Here is a 23,810-nt window from a genome sequence, read left to right as displayed (position 1 = left end):
ACAAAAACATAAGGAAAGATGTCATTACTTGTGGTAATGCAAATACTTCCCTATTTGTCTATCTAAGGCCAACATTCAAAGTCCACTGCAATTATGGCTACTGACTTCAGTGGGTTTTGGGTAAAAAAGGGCAACAGACTTTCTAGAGACAATTGTATTGAAAGGTGTGGAAGCACTGTACATGTGGAAGCACTATAGACAGGTTATGGTAGAATAATAGCCTGGTTCCAAGAGCTTCCTGCTTAAAATGAAAATTATTCTGCTAAGAGTGGCTTGGATCAAGAGAAAATTAAATGACCTCTCTATCCAGTTTTTCCTCCTTTCCATACCTAATTAAAAGGCTTAGGGGTTAATAAACAGGGATCCAGTAAGGAAATTCTAGCCCAGAAATCTAGCGCAGACTACACTGCTAGTGTAGCTCACAGCTAGTCTAGTCCCAGACCAGCTCTCTTTGCCTTTATCACCTTAATCATTCAGACCACAAGCCATTCAGTTATGTTGGAAACACTGCTCTCTACAGTCATACAGGCAAAAGCCACTTTGGATGTAGCATGAAAAGTAAGCCTGGAAGGATCAGAGGCAGCCCATCAATCTTAAAACTTATTCATGCAGATGAATCCCTTGTTTAGCAACAGCCAAGTTCAGTTATTCTGCCGTATATTGGAATGGCAAAAGTTATTCCCCTGTCATCTGTTTAGAGGAGTCTGGTAATACTTTTAAAAGCACCTACTGGAGCAGAACTGCTTTAATGCTTCTCCCTGCCTAATACAATTCAGATTTCTGGTACTCTGGCAACAGTAAACACTACAGACTTTCTATTGCATAGGAGATTCATGGAAAGAAAATCTGGGTCAACTCACAGATTTGTGTCTTTTTTAAGACACATGCTATGACAGCCAGCTGGCTTGAACCCTTTCATAGCACAGGTTGTAGAACCTGATCTACCAATTTTATGAGACCCATGATTTTTCCTTGGGTTAGAGCATATATTTTTGAAAAATCTGGCAGTGATCAAAACAGACCCCCAGCTGATGAGAGCATCTAGAATATCCTTAGGAGTTGTTCCAATGATTCCACAGGTCATCAAAATTTTAAATGAAGGCAGTATGAAGCAATCTGAAGTGCACAGTCCAAACTTGAACATTCTAAACTCAAAGAAGCATTGGCTGGGGAGCACTTTTTAAACTTTTAACAATAAAATCTCTTGAGGTGAATAGGGCTATATAAGACTGTTAAGTCCTGTGACTATGAAAATGTTTCAAAAAGAAATGCTGCTACACCAAACTCAACAATGCATAGCACAAAATCCCTGAACTCATATATGTGTAAAAGGGCTGGCAGTTTCCAGCTGGCAAAATTGTGTATTTTAAATGAAAATGAGTCAACCAATACATCCCTGAGGCCATGTCTGCTCAACTGTACAAAAACCATCATCGAAGAGATTTTATTCCATTCAATCTCAACAAGTTATCAAGACCTAACAAATGAAATGTTATGCAGAAAAGACTTAGGTGAATTTTTTGCCCTTGGTCTCTACACAGAATGCCCACGAGTGTCCCCATCTGCTGAGTTCAAGATGAGAAAAACCTCAGAAATCTCCAGACTTATGCTCATAGAAGGCAAATATTGCCCTTGAAGATAACACATGTGAAGTTAAGAAAAATACTGTTTCAGATTTCATTTTTATTCATGATAATTTCTGCTGGTATTCGTGTAACAGTAAGGAAAAAAGTCCTGAAATTCACTATGCTAAATGTAATTCAAAAAACATAGTAGTAGTAGTGGATTGTATATTTCACAACTTAAGAAAATAAGCCACATTTCTACTTCTATACTCTGTCAAAAGATCAAATGAACAGTTTTCCAAATGTGCCCTGAGTTATACCTGCAATCATTTTCTTAGGCTATTTTCATGTTGTGCTGGATTAATCTCACTATGAACTACAGGAATATGCATCCTAAGTCATTCCATTGGCTGGAATAAACTAATTTAGTCCAGAAGACAACACATTTTGTATATATGCACACCTGATTTGAAATCTGTGTGCCTTCAAGCACTTACATGTTTTGAATTTCCAAGTTTAAAAACTAAACCAGAAGTAGAGTGAAAATTAACATAACTAAAAAATATGAAGAGTTTAGCACAAAAGTGACAAATTTAAGTTTTCTTTTCCAGATGGGCACAGCCACACCCATTACTGTACTATGGCAGGAAATATTGTCACCATCCACCTCAGACCTATGAGATGGGGCAGAGTTGGATGACCATGAACTCCTCAAAACTCAGTGCTTCAAGTTTTGCCCCAAAGCTCATTCTTGTCTCTAATGCCATAAATGTAACATGGCTTTATTTTGTTGTCAATCTTTCTGGTCCTGAATACAGCTTTAATTCTTTCCCTCCTAAGCTCTATAGCTCACAATACCTTCTCTGCACACAAAGCACCAAGTGCTTTAGGAATAAGAGCTCTTAGGATACAGCTCTCCTCCATAAGGCTGCTGCAGTTTCAGTGCTATTAAAGGGGTTATGTATGGCAGCCATCCACCTGAAATTCTCCCAGCAGGACTCCCATAGGCCAGGCACTACCTAACAGGTAGAAAGGTTCCCAAACACAGCTGGTGGCTTGAAGTGCTCCTGCTTTTCAGCCCAGCTGCACCACGAGTGCACTGCAGGTCCTGTCCCAAGTGCATGAGCTCATTATGTGTACACCAACTGGACTGAGGTGCCACAACGGAATTTGGACAATCTGAATTTTACTTGTTAGTGTTTCTACTGACAGCCTTTGTTACCTAGGTCAGATTGATCTGGCCAGATTCAGCATCATTTCATCTGCTCGAGAAATACAGGAAAACGAGGCTATATTTTCCTGCCTTCTCTGCCTTGTCTGTCTGCACTGTAAAGGTCTCTAAGGCAGTGACTTCCCTTACCTGCATGGCTCTCACGTCATTTAGCTGATGCCAATCTCACTCTGATGGTAACATTAGTCATCTCTAGCCACTCCTCAGCTGCCACAGCGGAGGAGAATCATAGATACAACACCTGGTTGTGCTGCAGACACATGATCTATCTAGTTGATGCATCCATCTACTTACTCTTGGCCCAAGGTGACCAGGCAACTTGCAGTGTAGGCCCCTTCCCTCCAATCCAAGGCATGGCAGCAGGAAGCATTCTCCACAACAGCTTACTCAGCCTTAGGAAACACAGATCATCAGTACCTGTGCCACGTAATGCCATAGCAATGTGAGCAATAATGCCCCAGGTAGTTATGGGATGGACTTAGTTGAGCCCAGTAGGTACCCATATTAACACCTTTAATATGCTTTATTTTCATTACACTTGTCATTCTTAGAATATGGTAACAAAGGAACTTCAGCACTGGGAAGTATTAGATAATGCGGCTGTGGTTGTCCCTCAAATGGAAGTAATGCCCTTAACATGACACTTCATTAGTTTCTCAAGAAATAATCTTGATGTCATTACTCAGCATTCATCTAGTCTTTCCTCAGGCAAAACTAGATGCAAAGTGAAATTATAGCAGGAATATTGTATGAGTAAGACTTAAGTAAGGGCTGCAAGGTTTAGCCTGTTATCTGTAAATTACAGAGGTGCCTTTTCTGATTTACTTTCTTTAATCACATTTCCAGAAACCAGTCATTTTTTCTGGAAGCCAGTTCAGTGTGACTGGAGAGCATACTTACACTCTTGTGAGGTACGTATTGTTTCAGACCTCGATCTAAAACCTAAATATAACATTAAAGAATTAAAAATCATAGGTACAGATGACACAGAATTACTAGCATCAGGAACATATCTGAGAATACTCTGTTACACCAACCAGAATGAGAAGGTAAAGTCGAAAAGGAAATGATACCACAAGGAAGTAGCTTGTTTTAAATAAAAAGAAGGTTAAAAATAGCCCAAAGGCTTCATTATGGCATAATCAACCATGAAAGAGTGAAAAGGGTGGTTTCACCTCATCCTTTGAAGATGGAATAAGAAAGAAATGGATATACAATATTTAACCCAGTTTTCTGGAGCCCCTCCCACCACTGATGCTATGCTTGAATCCTGATGACCACACAGCTGTAAGGTTCTTTTAGAAATCATCATCTCGCCTTCTAATTTGGCCAATTTCAGTTATCTTCAGTAGCAAACTCTCTTTACCATTTCATTTCCCAAAGCCTGATTACATGACTTAGTCTTTCCTACATCATGTCTTTACACATTTGCAGTCGATCCAAGGAGAACAGCTGTTATTGACCACGTCTAAAGATCAACCAAAGCATCCTCAACTCATGAGGACACTTACCAAAATAAACTGCCAGCCAGACAACATAATGAAGAGATTCACCACAACCTTCCCTGGTATAGGGGGAACTGTGGATGTGCCTTTTTTCCTTGTATGCCCAGAGTATACAGCCTACTTGACCATATCAAAAAGGTTCAGAGGACTTTTATTACAAAATAAAATCAAAAAAGTTACATTGGAGATATTAAGTTAAAGCTGCACTGTGATAACTTGGAGGTATTTGGAAGAACGGGTTTTATTGCAGATGAGTTTGCCAGATACTTTTTTTGCCCTAAAGAAATTAATGTACCAGAGGGAAAGATATGGCACTTATTGAGCAGACATCCATACAGCAAGTTGGCTTTCCAGAACTCGTTTGTAATTGCTTGCGTGTTGAGTCACTTCCTCCTCCCCACTCTATAAGCATCGCACGTCACCTGATCTTTGTCACGAACCCACGGGCGAGTGACACTTGCCCATGACACTGTCATGATTGATTAGACAGGATTGGGCCTGTTTAATCCGGAGAAAAGAGGACTGAGAAGAGATCTTATTTAATGCATATAAATATCCCCAAGGCAGGTGCCAAGAGGACGGTGCCAGACACTTTTTGGTGGTGAAGCAGCGGCCATAAACTAAAGCACAAGTAGCCCCAAGATGTTCTTCCTCAACATGAGGAAGAACGGCTTTAAGTTGAGGGTGGCCGAGCACCGGGCCCGGCCGCCCAGGGAGGCCGTGGGCTCTCCTGTGGAGAGATTCCAAACCGGCAGGGGGATTGCACAGGACGCTCCCCAAGCCCAAACACCCGCGGCTGATCGCGGCCCGGGGCTCCCCCGCGGCCGGGGCGGGCCGGGCGCTCGGGGCGTGCCCGGAAGCGGAGGCGGAAGCGGCGCTCGGTGCGGAAGCGGCGGCGGAGGCCGCGGTTCGTGTTCCGCGGGCGGCGGGGCAGCGGCGCTGCGCCACCGGCAGCCGGGCCCGCTCCCGCGCCACTCTCCTCCCGCTCCCTGCCCTCCCCTGCCGCTCCGCCATGGCGGCCAACACCGGCAACCTGCAGGTACAGCGACGTCGGCCCTGCCCGCGCGGGGCGGGCCCGGCCGGTGGCGGCGGCGGGGGGCGGCGCCGGGAAGGAGCGGGACCGGGAGTGTCCCGGGCCGGGGCTGCGGGCGGAGCCGGGGCGCAGGGAGCGCGGACGCCCCTGCTCAGCGGGCCGGGGGCACCGCAGCCGAGGGGCCGTGGGGGGACTAGGCTTGGGCTCGGGGGGGCAGAGCCCACGGGGTCAGCCCTCATCGCCCCGGGGAGGGCGTCCCGGGAAGGGGGTCCCGGGAAGGGGGTCCCAGCCCCGCGGGACACGGGCAGCGAGGCCTGGTGCTCGCCCAGGAAGCGTTGCTGCCTCTTGTGCTCGGGACGCGTGGCTTGGCTTGTGTTGCCGTAAGGCTCCTGGTAGCTGTAGGAAGCCCTTGCCTGCTCTGCTCTTCCGCTTGTGTTAACCCTCGGCTGCGGGGGTGGGATCGGTGCTGAGGCTGGCCGGCGAAACAGACCCCGAAGTGAAATAAGTGCGTTCCAAAGAGCCCCTTTTTCTCTTCGGCTGTTTGAACCGTGATCATTTCTGTGTGCAGTGTTTACCCTGGCAGTTTACATTGGCAAAGCTAGAGGAGATGTTATAGGGGTTATAATAAGCAGGAGAAGAATGACATCTCTTTAAACTGACATTCTTTCCTTGGGTGATGTTCATCAAACTATAAACCCATGGCCGATAAACATAGTTTGTGCCTTAGGCACAGTTAGAGCTGGTCATCTATGCCCTAGTTCATACAATTTCTAATAATGATTTTCTGTTTGATAGCAGGGATGTTCTTCTCAGTAACAGGCTAAGATACAGCTGATGTAATGAAGTATTAAAGCTGAGAATCTAATAGCCAGGTAGTAGTCTTTGGCTGTTTACAAAAAGAGAGTGTAGCAAAATCAGGCAGTACGTGATGCAGACTTTTGCCTATTTCAGAGGAGCAGGTCTGTGACATGCCCTGTTTTCTCACAGTTCTGTTTTAGCAGGCGATCTTTGACATTTATTCTTTGGAATCAATGTCGCCTGTCTTTCTTGTACTGGATCCGGGAATTACTGGGCTGCCCCATGTTAATTAAAGTCACTGATGAGACTTAAGAACTTTAATATGAAAATAACATTTTGGGGAGGTTAATTTTTGCTCTGTTGCTAGGTTTGAATGGTGCACAGAGATGCGTAAGGGAGTCAGCATAAAATGGGCAGCAAGGAGGTAGCTGTCCATTCATACCTGGGAAACTGCTCTTGAGTTCCCAGCTTCTCCAAAAAGGAAAGACTTAAGTTCTGTTCTAAAGAAAGAGATGTTAAAGTGCTCCAGCACTTGCCACAGCAGAGCCATAGACTGTTTCATTGATTCATTGTTTTTAAATACATTTGATTTCAAATAGATCTCTTGAGATGATCTTTGCTTCCAAGACAGCAACACAAAGCAATAGAATGCAATATTTTGCTGTTTCTTTCATGGCTATTGTTTACTAGCTTTGTTCTGCCTGAAACAGCAGAGTGTAGGTAGTGGCAAGAATATCTGTACTGGAATGTCTAATGGAAACTCCTTGTTGCAGCTTAAACTCTCAACATTGCTCCCTGACATTACATAATCATCCTGAGCATACTAGCAATGCTTAGGAAAGGGAACCACATGGGAAAAAATAGATGAGGGACTGTAGAATATTTACTTGCTGTTGCTTGACTATGGCTGACTGCTTATTTTCAGCTTACATGAACCAGTGGTCAAAATGTCAGTTTTAATTGTCTGGAAGTGGTATGAGCATTCCAAGGAGTAAAGTATAATAAAAAGTAATAAGCACTTACAAGTGAACAACGGAATAGTGGTGATACAATAAGTCCACAGGGCATTGTGTGCTTAGATCCCAGTCAGATTTACTTGAAAATAACTGAACAAATAAAGTAAAAATCCATTAATAGCTTCTCATAGAACTCTGATGCTTGAGATTTGGGCATGTTCTCTCTCTGTTTTGGGCTTTTTTTTCTCCTCTCCCACTGGAGTGATAATTAGAATTTCTCACTAAGATATCAAGAGTCTAAATCCTCCTAGAGAAGCCAAGCAACTGGTCTTTGAAGATGTCTCCCAGCATAATGTTTGAAGAGTGATAGTGCTAGTTTCAGTGATTGTAATCAAGTACTTCCTGTATTGACTTTGCTGTTTACAGGGTTTACTGATGTCATCAGTCATAGAATCATAGAATTGTTTAGGCTGGAAAAGACTGAGTCCAGCCATTAATCCAGTGCTGTCAAGTGCACCCCTAAACCATGCCGTAAAACAGCATATCTGTATCATAGTTCAAAGTTTCTATGTCTGTGATAAAAAAAAACCCAAGCCTTATAATAGATTTTCAAATCTTTCCATAATAAATGCAAGAGTTTGGCAAGACAGACAGCGTAGTAGTAGTAGTAGTTCCAGCTTAGTGCACAAAAACTTCTTCTCACATGTGCTTTTTTGTGTGCTAGTAAATTTCAGCAGGTTGTAAATCCTGCTGTTCATAAAAGGATGGAAATATTGTGTTTTGTACAAAACACCACCTATGACAATCAATTGCCTCCAACTTTGAGGGGATAAATGTTGAGGAGCAGAAAAACTGGCCATCAAATAACAGTAACAGCTTAAGTGGTTCTGATCATGGAAAATGCTCTTGTACAGTAATTAATTATTTGTTTGTGTTACAGAAAGCAATAGACCTTGCTAGCAAGGCAGCACAAGAAGATAAAGCAGGAAACTATGAGGAAGCCTTCCGCTTGTACCAACATGCTGTGCAGTATTTTATCCATGTTGTTAAATGTAAGTGTGATGTGTTGGATGATTAAGTAGAGTTTAGTCGTCAGATTGCACAAGAGTATTCTCTTATGTTGACATCAGTATTTAAATTTTTGCTCTCATCAACAGTTGATACTTGCTAATTGTAGTTTGACTGAGGTCATATATTTTGCAGCTTTTACCTTTACTGTGTTGTGTACTTGCTCCATTCTTGTAAGAAATTAGAGTATTTTTTACTTGTGTTTTGTTTTAGGTTTTTTTAAGACAGGAGGCAGGTGTTTGCTGTCTCGCCTCTGGACTTTTGTAGCAGTGTTTCAAGCTGGCCACTGCACGAGGAAATATGACAATAAGTACAGGGATCCCTGTATTGCTGTTGTGCTGAAAACCATGTTACACATGAAGTCTTTGCTGTATCTGCAGAGTGCTTTTTGCTCCTATAATTCATGCTGCTTGCCCTTCTAAAGTCTCTCTGCTGACATTTTTTGCTCCTTAATGTCATAGTCTTGCTGTTTATCTTGGCCAAGAAAATGTATGAGATGGACTTGTGTGTAACAATTTTTCTTCAGTTTCCATCTTCTCATTACTTTATGCCTTTTCCCACTGCTGTGTACCTTTTGTGCCACATTCAGTGTTTGTATGCAAGGAGTGGGCTTTCTTAATGTGGGTACAGCCCTAGTGTAAGTGGGCTAGGGTTGCTAGCCTGACAAAAATACACTCACAGACCTTCATGATTTGAAAAAAATAGTTTTCTTTATAGTCCTTTATTATTAGGATAATCTGTGTTTATCACTTCCTGTCCATTTAAATCTCAGAGACTTTCTCAGAGTATCACTTTCTATGCTTTTAACAAACTGATGTACTTTTGGAAACTTAGCTCAAAAACCTGACATGTTAAATTTCAATTGTTGGTTTGAAATACTGTAATAGTGATTATGAAAACAGCGTGGCTGTTGAAACACACTTAATTCTTTTAGATGTTTTATGTAATGTTTCTTTATCTTTTAAAATTAGCAGGCTATGGAAGAATCAAGTATGGTTCTAAATAAAAATTGCCTAGCACAAGCAGCTTCTTGATTAGCTATTTTAGAAAAGCAGTTATTAAGGCAGTGCCTACCAGCTTGAAAGGTTGACAGAAAAGCTTCCAGTGCTGATGTCCTTAATCCTTTAGAGTCAAATTTTAAGCCAAGGCAATGTTCGGGTGAATATTTGATTTCTGTTACATGATGACATCCTTCTGATCAGTTCATTCCAAGGTATAATGGAAAAACAAGTAGTTGAGATGTTTGGTTATGTTGTGAGCCCTGAGAGAGGTATGTTGATAAGAGATAAAGAAGACAGATCTTTAGTCTTGTTTTTTGATTGATGCACATGTGTTTTGCTGTTAACAAAGAATTGTTTATCTTCAAACTCTTAGATGAAGCACAGGGTGATAAAGCAAAACAAAGCATTAGAGCAAAATGTGGCGAATACTTGGACCGAGCAGAAAAGCTGAAAGAATATCTGAAAAAGAGAGAAAAAACTGCACCAAAACCAGTTAAAGAGTCTGGTCCTGCTGAAGGAAAAGGGTATGTTTTTGGAGAAGGTAAAGCAAAATAATTCCTGAACTCAGCTTATTCTAAACTTCAACTATTCAAAGATCATTTTAACTTGTGTTTCTGAAATGCTTCAGATGACTACTAATGCTGAAGTACAGTGGGCTAATAAAAATAACCTGAATTGCAATCACAAGCATTTCTGTGCTTGTTTACTAAAATGTGAACATTTGCATAGGAAGTTCACTAAAGAATGACAGCTGCTTCAGACTAACAGCTGAATCCAATGATTATTGGATTTAATGGCAAGGAGACTGATGACCTTTAAAGGCTTTCTGCATTTAAAAACTTAGTAACTAGAAAATAATTTCAGACTGGTAATTACTGGGGTTACTGAGTATGATCTGTCTCATGCTTGATAAGAGATGAAAAACCCTATGTAGGGTAAAATTGTGTAAGGTGGACTGAATCCTTCCAATATGTTGCTGCTGCTTGGTCTCTCCACTGCTTCACTTCTCGTAGATTTGTTTCTCACTTTGCATAGCACAGAGTTGAACAAGCAGAACCACCCAAGCAAGCCCAGCCTCTTTTGCATTTGCTACTCCCTGTATGGGGATAGGAGAGAGGAAGGATTCAGGATTATACCTTCTGGTGGGACTGCCCTTTATAGGAGTCCTGAACAACTAAAGTTGCTCAGTTGTCTCTTAAAACTTCACCTGATTTTCAGTCTTTTTGAGTGTCTGCTCTTCTCATCAGCCTTATTTTTTGAGCTGTACCATCTTCTGCTTATTTATAATAGAAGGAAATAGTAATACCATGAAAGCTACACATATTTTCATGACCTCCACTCCCAAGTGTTCCCTCTCTAGTCTCTTTTCCTTTAACTTCCCGTTTCCTTTGCTCTGATGAGAGTTTTGTACTACTAGATGGAACTGGCCAAATCCTGTTGCATGTCCAGATAGAGGAGAAGTGACAATGTCTACAAACAAACCGTTCCAGCACCTCTGTGTTGCTGGATATAGGGGCTGTGTTTCTAAAAGCTGGCTCAAAGCACACAGAAGTGTGTTAAGAAGGCTCAGACCCATAAGAGGAAGTTGAAATGGCAAAGGAGGCTGAATTTAGAAAAAAAGTCACCAAAAAGTGTACTTCTGCTTTTCTACAATCATAGAAACCTGTAGAGGTCTGAAAGCATCTCAATATTTCATTCCTCAGCCTGATGGGTTTTCTGATTTTTATGCTGAGACAGAAGTCTGTCTTACTGTATTTCAACATTTTGTTTCCTAATCAGGAATGACAGTGATGGGGAAGGAGAATCAGAGGACCCTGAAAAAAAGAAGCTATCGAATCAACTTCAAGGTAATTTAAAGCATCCTTTTCTTTATACAGGGATCACTTCAGTCAAGCAAGTTCCTATATTTTTACCATCTAATTTTTATGGATTAACTTAATGTCTGTAAGTGGCTCAGCCAGTATGTAATCTTCATGTGCAAAAGCATAGTCTTTATGGAAGTAAAAGGACTTGTGTGCCATGAACTTACGCAGTGTCTATATTTAAATGTATCTCCTGCACCCTACGCTTCATGTTAAAATTGTATCACCTATCAAGCTAGCATTTTCCAACAGAAGTTGCAAAATCCCAGGTAGCTGTTGGCTAAACATCTAGTATTTTTTACTCTGAAGTGCAATAGCATGTTTCCTAGAGGCTAAGGAAATGATGATACAAACGTTTAGTGTAAGCAGGACTGTTTTCACAAAAAGACTGGTATTCATGTTTAGGAGTAAGAAACATAGATTCTTGCCCATTTATAATAACAGGCAGCATTTTCTTATACGGAGTGATAATGCTGTCCCAGTTCAGTAGCATAGTTTGGGTTTTTGAACTCAAATACAGAATACAGTCAGTGAAGCAATGTATAACAGCTACCAGCTACAGTTTGGTGTGCAGTAAAAAGGGAGCTTTTTGGTATTTATTTCCTTTTAATAATGAAGAACTGTTCAGAACTTCCCTACTTGAAGGTGCTTATGGATCTGAAGAAACCTCATTGTTCTCCTGTTTTTGACTGTAGCAAAGACCAAATGCACGTACCAGATCTTGTGCCTGTGTAATTTCAGGAGCTGTTGTATCACCACTGGAAACTGTACTGTGCTTTTTCTACTTCTCTTCATGTTATTTAATCCTATGAACAGTTGTAAGAGACTGTTCTATGGTTTTTTAAAAGTGACAGAAAATTGATGAGCATTGAACTCCTATCCTCTCTCTCACCATACAGACTTCATTTCTTCCCACGTGAACCTGACCTCAGATAGTAGAAGTAGTGGCTAGGATTACAAGATCTAATATTGTAGATCTAATAATCTATTACTACCTGAGTTCCAAGTTTTCCCATCTAGAAGTAGCTGAGACAGAATTTTTAACATGTCAGACTAACCAGTCTGAAGAGAAGGCTGAATTACAGCTCAGTTGGATGAACTCATTGACTGAGGAAGATGAGACTTAGAGCAAAACTTTGAACATGCCTTGATTAAGAAAATGCTTCTACAGCTAAACAGGATTTATTTAACTTGATGCTTTTAGCTCTAGCTCTCAAACCTCTTTTCTATTAGATGATCCATTTGTTTGCTGCATGTCTGGAGATACCAAGAAATTACTTCATCTGCTGGAGAATCTTAAAATATCCTGAGCTAGTGTAGCTACATTGTTTAAAATGAAATTTCAAATTTTTTGGGAAGTGCAGTGGTGATTTAGTTATGAGATGGTGCCAGGACTTCTACTAACTCACAAATGGTCTTGTTATCCATGCTTTATTTTGGTAAAAAATTGTGACAGATTTCTGTAAAAATAACATCTATTTGACTAACGGAATTCAGTGCTCCTATCATCTTAGAAATGCCTTGTTTTTATTCACTATAGACATGGGCATGGATTTCCTTTTTCAGCAAATGAAATTGTAATGGTGAAAAGATACATACATCACTAACTTAGACAATCTTTTCTTACAGGAGCAATTGTTATGGAGAAACCAAATGTCAAATGGAGTGATGTTGCTGGCCTCGAAGGTGCCAAAGAGGCACTTAAAGAAGCAGTCATCCTTCCCATTAAATTTCCACACCTGTTTACAGGTCAGGATTAGAGCATTTATTTACTATTGGCCAGTCAGGACTGGGGCCTGTGAAGTGTGTTGTGCCGATGCATCACAGACTCAAGCTGATCTCTTAACAAAGAGATTTTGATACATCTGACAGAAGTCTCGTGGGCAGATGTGGAAAACCTCCAAGCACCCTAAAGAAGCACAATCAGAAAATAGTCCTTTGAAAACTGCTGGTTTCTCTCTTGCAGGCAAGAGAACACCCTGGAGAGGAATTCTCCTGTTTGGACCACCAGGAACAGGAAAGACTTATTTAGCAAAAGCTGTGGCGACAGAAGCAAACAACTCTACCTTCTTCTCAGTATCTTCATCTGACCTTGTTTCAAAATGGTTAGGTGAAAGTGAAAAGTAAGTTGAGTTGCCAGAGATTCAGGAAAATATTGTCAAGAAGGAATTTTTCTAAAGCGAGATAAGTTGCTGTAAAGAATTTAAGAGAACGGTCTTGTCTTTTAAAAACAAAACTATAGGTGTTTCCATGCTTCATGCTACAGTGCCATGTAAAGATACCATTATATGCTGCATTTTGAGAAACTCTCTTCAGTGCTCAGAAAGATTTTGGGAGCGCCACAGAGCTCATCATAACTCTTCATTTGTTACTGTGTGATGTATGAAGAAGACCAGGAAGCCAGAAGACGATGAGTGACATGTTGGCTGCAGTCTAGAAGTCCAGGAATTTGTCCATCTAGTCTTCCAAAAGAGATTTCCTGAATTAATAAAAAGCTCTGGGTTTATAGGGAAAGGATTTTCATATTATGATAAGCTTATTTGTCATAACCATAATTTAATAGTTTGAAGTTTAGGACAACTGAGCAACACTATTTAAAGCTGATAGAATGAGAAAGAAAGGCTGTTAGATAAAGTGTTTGAAGTGAGTTATTTTTTCCCAGAAAGCTGGAAACCTTAAGCTGCTTTTCTTCTGTTGCAAAAGGAATACAGAACTGGAGACTAGCTTGGCATTAGATTTTATGCTTGACTTCATTTGAGACTATTGCCTGAGATTTAGTGCTGTAATATGAAGAATTTCCCAGCATGTTCCTATTTATTTTTCTTTTTTAAGCTAGTAAAGTGTGTTCATGAGAGATGGCTAGAAGTATATGGGGGTTTGTTTTAGGTTGTTTTGTTTATTTGATTTGAAACCAATATTTCTTGTAATACAAACATTATTTAGTAAGTGAAGTTGTATAAAGTAAAGATACATGTTATTTCTTAAAAAACCTCTAGAATTAATTTAAGTTAGAAAAGTTTAGATAAAGCTTTCTTCTTTTGAATCATTCTAAATTGGTGGGTTTGTATAGTCCAGGGTGTCATGTAGAAATGTAAACTGAAAAAGGGCTTTATCTTGCAAAATCATGCCTGGAGCACTCTATTTTTTTTTTCATTATTCTGAGCGCTCTCGTTCAGTGTAATTTTGAGTTGTGGAGCTGGAAGAATGTTGTGTCTTTAAGTAGCTTTATGCTGCTTTAATGCTTTTTTCGCCTTGCTTTCTCTAAAGGAAATTACTGTATCACAATCTGAAGTTATGTGTTTCTGCTGTTGTAATTATTAATATAGCTGAAGCTGTTTCCTTCTTTAAGATTAGTGAAAAACTTGTTCCAGCTTGCCAGAGAAAACAAACCTTCTATCATCTTCATTGATGAGATAGATTCCCTCTGTGGGTCAAGAAGTGAAAATGAAAGCGAGGCTGCTAGACGGATAAAAACAGAATTTCTAGTCCAGATGCAAGGTAAGTTTATTTGGTTTCCAAAATCAGACAGAGAAATTAAGACATGTATTTTTAAGTGTAACTTGCATTAGAATACTAAAATTGTCTGCAGTTCAACCCAATTAAATTTTGATGGCTTTTTGAAATAATCTCTGTTTATCATCTAAACTGTGAAATTATTTCTATCCTGATACAGGGGTTGGTGTTGACAATGAAGGAATCTTGGTCTTAGGAGCAACAAACATACCCTGGGTTTTGGATTCTGCTATCAGGAGAAGGTAGGATGGCACTTTTTTCATGGTGTGCAGTTCACAACTGGTGTGAGCCTTCAGCCAGAGAGTGCTTAAGGCGTTCATCCAGCTCATGTTTGCAGATACCATTAAAGTTCTGCAACTCAGTTCTATGAAGTAGACTTAGCTAAACTGATAGTCACTTGCCCCTTTAGAGAGAGGTAGGTTGTTCAGTCCTGTAGTTTATCTTATTTCTTGGTTTGATGATTATGCTTGAAGAAACAGGAGTTTTCTTCTTGCTTTTTAGTTTTCTGGGGGACTTAGGGGACAAGATAGAAAATACACACCTCAGAAGGGCAAGAGAGGGTAAAGCTTTCCTTTTTAGCTGTGAACAAACTGGTGAGTTTTTTCATGGAAGTGTAACCTTACAGAGAAATGCCATGTTTTTCTACTGGTCAGGCATAACTTGTGATTTTTAACTGCTGTTTTGCAGTAAAGGACTTTTGCAGATACAGGAGTACCTGTACCTGATTATTTGGATCTTTCTCTGAGCTGCAGAGCAAACAGAGGACAGATACAGTTATGTGACAAATAGGATTATGTTGTGATGAGGACACAGCTGGATAATGGCCATTTTTGTTGGCTAAAGAATAATTGATTTTTTTTTGTGACTGACACTGACTTTTATTTATATACTGAATTCAAGCTGGCCATACTTCAGTTTGATTTGGGGTTGGACCAGGTCACCTCCAAATGTCACTTCTCATCTGCATGACTCTAGAGTTGTATTAGCCAGATTTAGAAGTGAAGGTATTGCTGAGAATTTCAAATCATTCTTGAAATTCCACCTTTGGTTGGGATCCACAGTAAAAGACACACATGGACCTGATAGAGTGTGTTTAGAAGGGGGCCTTGAAAATGATCAGGACACCTTTCTTCTGAAGGCGAGTTATAAGAGTGGGCTATTCAGCCTGGAGAAGGATCCAGAGAGACCTCATTGTGGCCTTTCAGTATATAAGGGGAACTATTAGAAGAGTGGAGAGATGTTCCTTGGTTTTTTTCCCAGGCTTGTAATGCCAGGACAAGGGGGCAGTTGTTTAAACTGAAAGAGGATGGGTTTAGATTGGGCATAAGGAAGAAATTTTTATGATGAGGGTGGTGAGACACTGGCACAGGTTGTCCAGAGAAGCTGTGGATCATTGGAAGTGTTTAAGGCCAGGTTGGATGGGGTTTTGAGTAAGCTGGTCTAGGGGAGGGTCTCCCTGCCTGTGGCAGGGGGATTGGAACTAGACAATCTTCAAGGTCTCTCTCAACCCAAACCATTTTCTCATTCTCAGCAACATGAAAGAGAAATTCCCTAGCTCTTGCCCACAAGACTTAAAGGAACTTGTACAACAGTGGCTGTAATAAAATTAATTTTTCATGGATTTGAGCCACTTTGTCATGTATACTAGGTTTATTGTGTTCAGCAGAATTTGGAATTGCTCTTACTTTGTTGGTGGGAGGTAATCTCCACTCTGAGAACAGATAATGCTTCAAAGGAGGAACTGCTGTTACCAATATTTTCTTGAGAATGACTTTAAATTTACTTCCATTTATGGTGTTTTCTTAATTTAGTTGGAGACTGTAGAAAGTTGTTGCATAAACTGGTTATCAGGCAGTTCTTTCTTTGAGTGTGAAATCTGTTCAAATACGCTTTAACACTTAAAGACTTCTTCCTCTCAGTTTTTTTCTTTTAAGACTCAAACTCTGCTGGAAAAACGTCAGTCTGGAGTGAGGATTTTGTAATGGAAAGGAAGCAGTACTTATATTCTGGATATTAGCTTATAGTAACTAACGTATTATTTATGAGAACAGGCTGCTGAATATTAGCTTCAAAAATTTTTTTTTAAATTTTGTGCTACTGAAACTGCTTTCTAATATTGCTAGAAGCAAGGTCATTTGCATGAGCTCTTTCCATTGTGCACCTGCATGAGTTGGCATCTTGGGAACGCTTTGCTTTTGTCTTTTTTAAACCAGGTTTGAGAAGCGTATTTATATTCCTTTACCTGAAGACCATGCCAGGGCTGCAATGTTCAAACTTCACCTTGGGTCAACTCCAAATGACTTAAAAGACTCAGATTATCGAGAGCTTGGGAAGAGAACTGATGGCTATTCTGGTGCAGATATAAGCATCATTGTCCGTGATGCACTGATGCAGCCTGTTAGAAAAGTGCAATCAGCGACTCACTTCAAAAAAGTAAGTAGGAAATTTTTCAAGTTATTTCATCTATGAGAACAGTTTGAATTTGAAAATTCCTTACAAATAAACTGATTTTGGTTTTGGATAATGCTGGATGTTTATGATGTCCCTTTTATTGACTGGGGAGAAGTGTTCTTCCTTTTCCTGTACCGCTCCCTAGTCCTGCCATAAGTCTGGTGGAGTTAATTTTCATGTTCTGACTCTTAATGTCTCTAGAGAGTGTTGAAAGCATTCAGTTTGCTGTTTAAATGGCAATGTTACAGAAGTGCTTTTTTCCTATTTCAAGTTAAGTGGTTCTTAATGTGCTGAAAAAAATAGAAGTATCCCTCATCCACTTGAGAACAGATGAATTGTATTTAAGTGCATTCTGTTTACTTGGCATATTTTTCAAACTGAAAAATTAAGGTTCTTGTAGAGTTCTGGAAGAAACATTGAATAAATTATAGTAGTAAAGATGCAGCACAACTGAGCAAGGTCTGTGTTTCATTTACACTGCTGTAATGTAAAAACCAGTTTACTTTTACATAGTTACAAAGAGCCAATTCAAACTACATTGTTTGGCTTATGTTCCAGTTACCTCTACATGCTATGTATTGACTTAAGTAACATCTCTTCACAATATTTGAATCTCAGAAACTATATGTACAAAAACCGACTGGCATTCTTTACCACCAGTCTAAATCTATTACATCTGGGAATGTCTTTCCCCTGGAGAATTCGCACAGATTGGCCTTGTTCAGTCAAATTTATTGTTCCCTGAAAACTATTAAACTCTTAAATGGAAAAAAGAAAGGAGTGATATTATCAATGGTTATAAACATAGTTTAAAATATATACAGTGTGTATCAGTTGAATAAAATTTTATTTTGCTGTGTAGCATATTTTAAAGTAGACCCAGACTAAAGGTACTTTTTGTTAATATTTTTAGTGCAAAGTTTGATATTTACAGAAATTCATGGTTTTTGGGTGAAGGTGGATCAGGATATTCTGCAGAGGTGCTAATTGCTGTAAAAGGAAGCTTTAATTTGTTGGTTTTTAAAAGAGCAGGTGTGGTAGGAAAAACTTTAGATCCTAATGTGTCGAGTACCATGTATGTTGTGTTGGCAGCAGTTCTTTGTCATCTCAGTTACAATTAACAGTTTTTTTACCAGTAACTCAACCTGACATAAAAGGGTTAAGGGCCCTGAACTGAACAGCTACACTCACTTTGAAGATAGACTCTTTTTTTCCCCATGTGTTTTCTTCCAATGAATTCATTCAGCTTATGATTCAAAGAGTAAGACACACTTAAATCCAGGAAGGTCCAGAATATGAGAGGGCAGGAAATTTAATTTCTGGGGACACTCACAGTAACAATGTAATGTAAGCAGTATTTGTTGATAAATAAACAGTGACTTTGATATATCAAGGATTTTCTAGATGTTTCCTTCCCTTAAGCAGTGATGTCTGAAGTATTCATCTGTTGTTAACTTTACATGACAATGAATTTCCAGCTAAATGGCTGTTGGGTTTTAGTGTTTAGTTCAAATTTGGAACAATCTGAGGTATGTTCCAGCTCGCCATGGAGCAATGAAATAACCTCAGTTGTCGCTGTTCGTGGAACAACTTCAAAAGCACTTCTTGCATCTTAACTATTTTTGTTCAAGAAAATAAAAAATGGAAGGAAAAAACCCAAAAGTGCAATACTTTTAATGCTCTTGACATGAGTTGATTCCACTTGTATTGTTAATGCTTTAATTGGATGTGATTTTGTGTTTTTGTAAGCAAAATCTTAGCATTATTATTTGCGTTACAACAGACGACTTGCCTCAGTTCAGCAGAGCTTTCCTCAGTTGTCAGTAATTAACTGTAAACCTTTCCTTCACACGTGTGATATTGCAGGTTTGCCGGAGTGTATTTTGAATAGTACAATCTGCTCCCCGGCGTCTTGCTCTAAATCCAGCTTGGAACAGCAAATCCAGTTGTGTCCACAGCCAGTTAGTGTGTTGTCCTTTAGCCCCTGGGTGTGCTGTGGGTAGCAGCGAGGGAAGGCAAAGGCTGGTTGCGGGCAGACGCGGGGCAGTGCGCTGCACACAGGGAGCGGACGCGGAGTGGGGGTCTGTCCGTCTGTCCGGGCGGGGGAGATGGTGCTTTGTTCTCCCGCTAGGGGACGCTGTTTTCCACGGAGCGCTGCTCGGGTGGTGCCGGGAGAGATTCTGGGAGCCTGGGAATGCGGGATGTCAGAGCGAAAAGCACTGGGAAGCTTTTAGAGGGCTGTTAACTAGCGATGAATGAACTCCTGGAGTGACCAGGGACCAGGAAGGGTGGTCTTCACCAAGCAGATTTCCTGGCATGTCAGTTTTCCGCAGAAATCCTCAGCCTTAAGAGGATGTGGCTTCTGGGATTTGACCTGATGTGAATTTAAGTATCTGGCTACAGCTGCGGGTTTTCAAAGTGAATAACACCAGTACACTTGTTACAATTTCTCTTTCACAGGACATGTGTTCCCAATGGGTAGGGCATCTGCATAAAATCAAGAAATGGTTTTTGCTTGGGATGCTGTTTGGCTTCTGGTTTCTGTCTTCAAAATAATAACTCCCATAAACTGAGTGTTTTCTTATTTTTAGGTAAAAGGACCATCAGTGTCTGATCCAAATACGATGGTAGATTTATTCACCCCTTGCTCTCCAGGTGATCCTGAAGCCACAGAAATGACATGGATGGAGGTCCCAGGTGATAAATTACTGGAGCCTAGAGTTTCCATGGTAGGTATTCCTTGTAGCATTTCTTTCTTATTTTACAGAACTCTGAAAAGACTTTAAGATAAAGAGTCTTTTTCAGGACAATTGGATGAGATGTTTGTTTTCAGAAATGCCGGGCATACCAGATAACATTTGAATTCTCAATATAAATCACTACAGTATGGCATGCTATGAAAAAGACAGCTGTCTATCCCTGATAAGCATTTCTTATTCTTGTCTGCTGGCATGCAGCTGCCATTCTTTCATCCATAGACAGTATCTGCCTCTTGCACTGTTCTTTCACTTGGCTTTTATTCATTCAAAACCTTTAGGGTTCCTGCACCATGACACTTTCTTCTCATCGCTGTGGCATTAATACTGGGGAAATGGAAAATTACATCACTGTAAATTAGGAAGTGATGTGCTATAGGTAAATATTGTCCTTGTATTGCCCAAACAGAAGTATAAAACCAAAATGTTAAGAAGATTTTGGATATAATGGTAGTTTAGGTTTAAATTCATCATAGGTGTTACAGCTCTTTCTGCTGTTTTCTTTGCCCATATGAAAATACTTGCTTTGGCCTAGGGAATAAAATATGCAAGACAGTTTTCAATTTGATATCACTGTATAAGAAAAAAATAATTGCTGGACGCTCATTCTGTATTTTGTATTTAACTAAAAAGTTTGTGGGAAGCACTTAATAACAAATCTGTGTTCCTGTAGTTTCATGTGTGCAGAGTCCTGTAAGGAATAAAAGAAATCAGTGTGATCATGGGTTTCACAGGCAATGCTTTGAAAATAGAACCATCGCTGTATTTCAGGAAAGAATTTCCTGTGTGTATTTGCATACTGAGGAAGCAGAAGAGGATTTATGCAGGTGCAGGCCTGCCCTAAAACTTCTCCCTGCATGGTCTAATTGGATTTTTAATCAGTCTTTCCTGGAATTAAAGACAGCAGTTCCTTGTGTGCCCCTAATGGTAGCTCAACTCTGATGCATTACAGGCAGATGTTTCAGTGTCCAAAATAAGTTCTTGTCTTTAAAACATAAGGCTTTAATTCTTTTTGAGCAGGGTACCTCTGGTCTGATGAGAGAAATATCAGGTGTGGAGAACCATTATACTAAATTCTGGATTTTACCCGTAATTTTATAGCAATATGAGGTGTTGGGCATCTACTTTTCTCAGTTGCCCTTGGCTGGGAATTGATTCGTTTTCTTTACCCTTTTTATTCATAGTGTATTTTAATTGCTGCTTTCAACTTCATAGGCCTATGATTTTTTTTCTAAATTCCATTTCCTAGCATCTAAATATTTATCTAGGAAATTTACTGAGTTGAAGAGGCAGAAATTACCGATCAGGAGCAGTAAAACTTCGCTAGAGATGAATCACAAACTGCTGTTCTACATTGCTGGACTGTGAAGAGTACATGGGAACGTCTGATTTTTTTCCACTTAATCTGCTGTAGTTAATCATGGGTTGAAAATAGTAACCGACCAAAAAAAAAGTTCAGTTCTTTTAAAAAAATAGATGAATAAAACTCGAATGCATGAGTGGCTTAAACCTAAACCTGAGATTGTGATTTTGTTACTGGAAAACTCATTGACTGTTGTCTGTATTCAAAAGGTTAAAAGACTTCCTCTGTGCAGAAGTATTCAGGCTTAAAGTTTTGTGTTAATAGGAACTTTTTTTAATGCATCTTTGTCCTGACAGCAAAATTGCTAGCAGTGGTACTATACTTGTTTCTGAAAACATGTTTGTTTTTTTTTTCTGACAGGCTGATATGCTCAGGTCGCTTGCTAGCACAAAACCAACAGTTAATGAACAGGACTTGGAGAAGTTAAAGAAGTTTACAGAAGACTTTGGTCAGGAAGGCTAAACCAAAGATATATATATGTGGAGCATTAGAACCTTTTTTTTTTTTTTTTTTTTAAGTATTCTCGTGTCTTTATTGATGGCACTTCAAATAAATGCCAATAAAATTACCCCTTTCATACTTTGCAGAAGGAATAGAAGATACCTTTGCAAAGACCCGTAAGCTTTTGTATTGTATTGTTCTCCTCAGATGTCTATTAAATTAATTCTATTGAAAAGTAATACAAAAATGCAATTTTTGGGTGAGACAGCAAAGTGATGTGGTAATGTCTAATAAATACTAGAAAGCTTTAAATTACTAGTTCCATATTAGGTAGTATATTAGACCTGGATACCAATGAGTTTTAGGTTTTGACCTTATCTCCCAGTAAGGTCAAAAATCTTTTTAAGTGGTAGAAGAGAACATGTTTGTCAGGTGTTTTCACTATCAGTCAATCAGCATATATATTAATTGCTCTCATTTCATTTAGGGAAATGCAACAAAATTTTCTAATCAAGCATACTGCAAGTGTGGGTTTGCTGTTAAAGAAAGAAAGAAGATACTGTGAGGATAAGACTACATGGGCCAGTTCTATGATTAAATATTGATGGACCTGTTATTTGGCTTTTTTTCTGCTATGCTGTGTTAAAATTTTGCCTTAAACAGCAAGCTTTTGTTTTTAACTCTTTACTAGCTGGTACACAATGTCACTATGCAATTTAACACAAGTTTGTTAAATGCATATGTTTTGCTGGCTCTTCTTGGGGGGTTGTTTGGATTTGTTTTATTTGTTGTTTTGGTTTTTAAAATCTGGATTCTCTTCCTGGGGAAGTTTTGACTGAAGTTAGAAAAAAGCATTAGTAATGTCCTCTAAGATCCCACGTGTTGAGGCTGGCAAGGTATATGTAGTCTTTGGCGAATGTCTGGGAGGTATTTTGGGAAATAGCATACTTCACATGCAAGGAGATTAGAACAGATGTTTTAGCCACGGTCTTTCCAGTGATAAATTAACCCAGAGCCCCACTGGTAACTGTAGCATATAGGTTACATCAGTTTAGTGCTTAAACTGGGAGAGAAGGCTGGCAATTTAGTATAGAAGTAGCACTTCCATTGCTCTTTTTCTGCAGAACTGCAAATGGAGATGTGCCTGAATGTAACTTAAAACACTACAGCATCAGCATTGAGTTTGTGCCTTGTAAGTTTGCACTGGCTGTAGAGATGAAACACCATTAGAATATCTAGAATCCTCTATCTTCCATTACCATTGTACAACTCTATCCTGCAAATGTTTTGTTTAACTTGCATTAAGAGAAATTTGCACATTTTAGGTGTGTATGTTCTATGTACATATGCACAACTATGATCATCTTTTGATGGGGTTTGGTTTCTTCTCTGTACATATTTTGTGTACTTTATAAATCATAGGATGGGTGGCATTTTCTGTACTTAAATGAAGTAAAATGTTGCAGTACAACATCAGCTATGTTATTTGAGTATTTCTTCTGTTATGTTCAAGTTTTTACTGCTTTATTGTCTTCTTAGACTTTTGTTTCTGTGTTTAATAGCCAAACAAAATAGGTAAATATTCTGTGATCTGCAAGGTGCTGAGCTTTTTTTTACTAACATGATGAAACATTTTTTCCAAAATCCTTCAGTTACACACCTTTACCTTTGTCTTACATCAGAATGTGTAAATGTGAATCAGTGGGCTGCAGATCTTTCTAACATTTTTTGGGGGGATGGCAGGAGAGGGAGTGGGTGAGGGCAGGAATTCCAGTGTAGGGTACAGGCAACTATGGTTAGTAAATTTAATCCTTATTGCAACAAGATGTTGTCTGTAGTTTTGGTTTTTGGGTTTTTTTGTTGTTTTTTTTTTTTTTGTGAACACTTCAGAAATGAGCCACATACTAGCATGGCTGTCCTTCAGAGGTTTGAATCCACTGTCTGAAGTATTTATCTCTTGACCTTTTGAAAAATGAGAGTCCTTACTGCAATTCTGCAATCTTAAAATTCTCAGGAACATTTTGGTTTTTGGTTTATTTTTTCCTTTTTGTGGTAAGCTGATTTGTCTTATGGGCTTCCATATGCTTAACTGTGTAATCTTGTATCTTTAATGCAAAAGAAAAATATACTGTATGTTTTAAATTTACATCTTGCTGCTTGCTCAGATAACATCTGTAACAGAACATTTACTATTTGATGTTGAAAGTTGTTTTTAGAAATATATTACAAATAAACTTTGCTGCTTAGAATTGCAGCTACAAGGGCAA

General features: G+C 39.4%; 1 protein-coding gene across 2 annotated transcripts; it reads left to right on the top strand.

Moving 5' to 3' along the window:
- The first annotated feature begins 5,147 nt into the window (after positions 1-5,147).
- On the top strand, positions 5,148-23,810 carry VPS4B (vacuolar protein sorting 4 homolog B). Of its 2 annotated transcripts, XM_030265411.4 has the most exons (12): positions 5,316-5,340; positions 8,029-8,140; positions 8,370-8,466; positions 9,531-9,681; positions 10,937-11,004; positions 12,649-12,768; positions 12,986-13,142; positions 14,369-14,517; positions 14,693-14,774; positions 16,746-16,965; positions 19,575-19,712; positions 21,463-21,790. In XM_030265411.4, exons 3-12 carry the CDS (start codon positions 8,457-8,459, stop codon positions 21,562-21,564), a joined length of 1,197 nt encoding a protein of 398 aa, XP_030121271.1. In that variant the 5' UTR covers positions 5,316-5,340; positions 8,029-8,140; positions 8,370-8,456; the 3' UTR covers positions 21,565-21,790. The 2 variants fall into 2 exon arrangements, with proteins under 2 accessions (XP_002199401.1, XP_030121271.1); XM_002199365.7 differs by lacking the exon at positions 8,370-8,466 and having other exon boundaries at positions 5,148-5,340; positions 21,463-23,810.

The sequence above is a fragment of the Taeniopygia guttata genome, chromosome 2 (assembly GCF_048771995.1).
Source record: "Taeniopygia guttata chromosome 2, bTaeGut7.mat, whole genome shotgun sequence".
Taxonomy (NCBI): Eukaryota; Metazoa; Chordata; class Aves; order Passeriformes; family Estrildidae; genus Taeniopygia; species Taeniopygia guttata.
Note: the sequence above shows the minus strand (reverse complement) of the source record. Positions and strands in the feature narration are given on the sequence as shown.

Bases quoted from the DNA above. Each gene is read 5' to 3' on its own strand.
- VPS4B (XM_002199365.7), top strand. From the start codon at position 5,314: ATGGCGGCCAACACCGGCAACCTGCAG. The intron at 8,141-9,530 runs GTAAGTGTGATG...TCAAACTCTTAG, and splicing joins TTTTATCCATGTTGTTAAAT to ATGAAGCACAGGGTGATAAA. The intron at 14,518-14,692 runs GTAAGTTTATTT...ATCCTGATACAG, and splicing joins ATTTCTAGTCCAGATGCAAG to GGGTTGGTGTTGACAATGAA.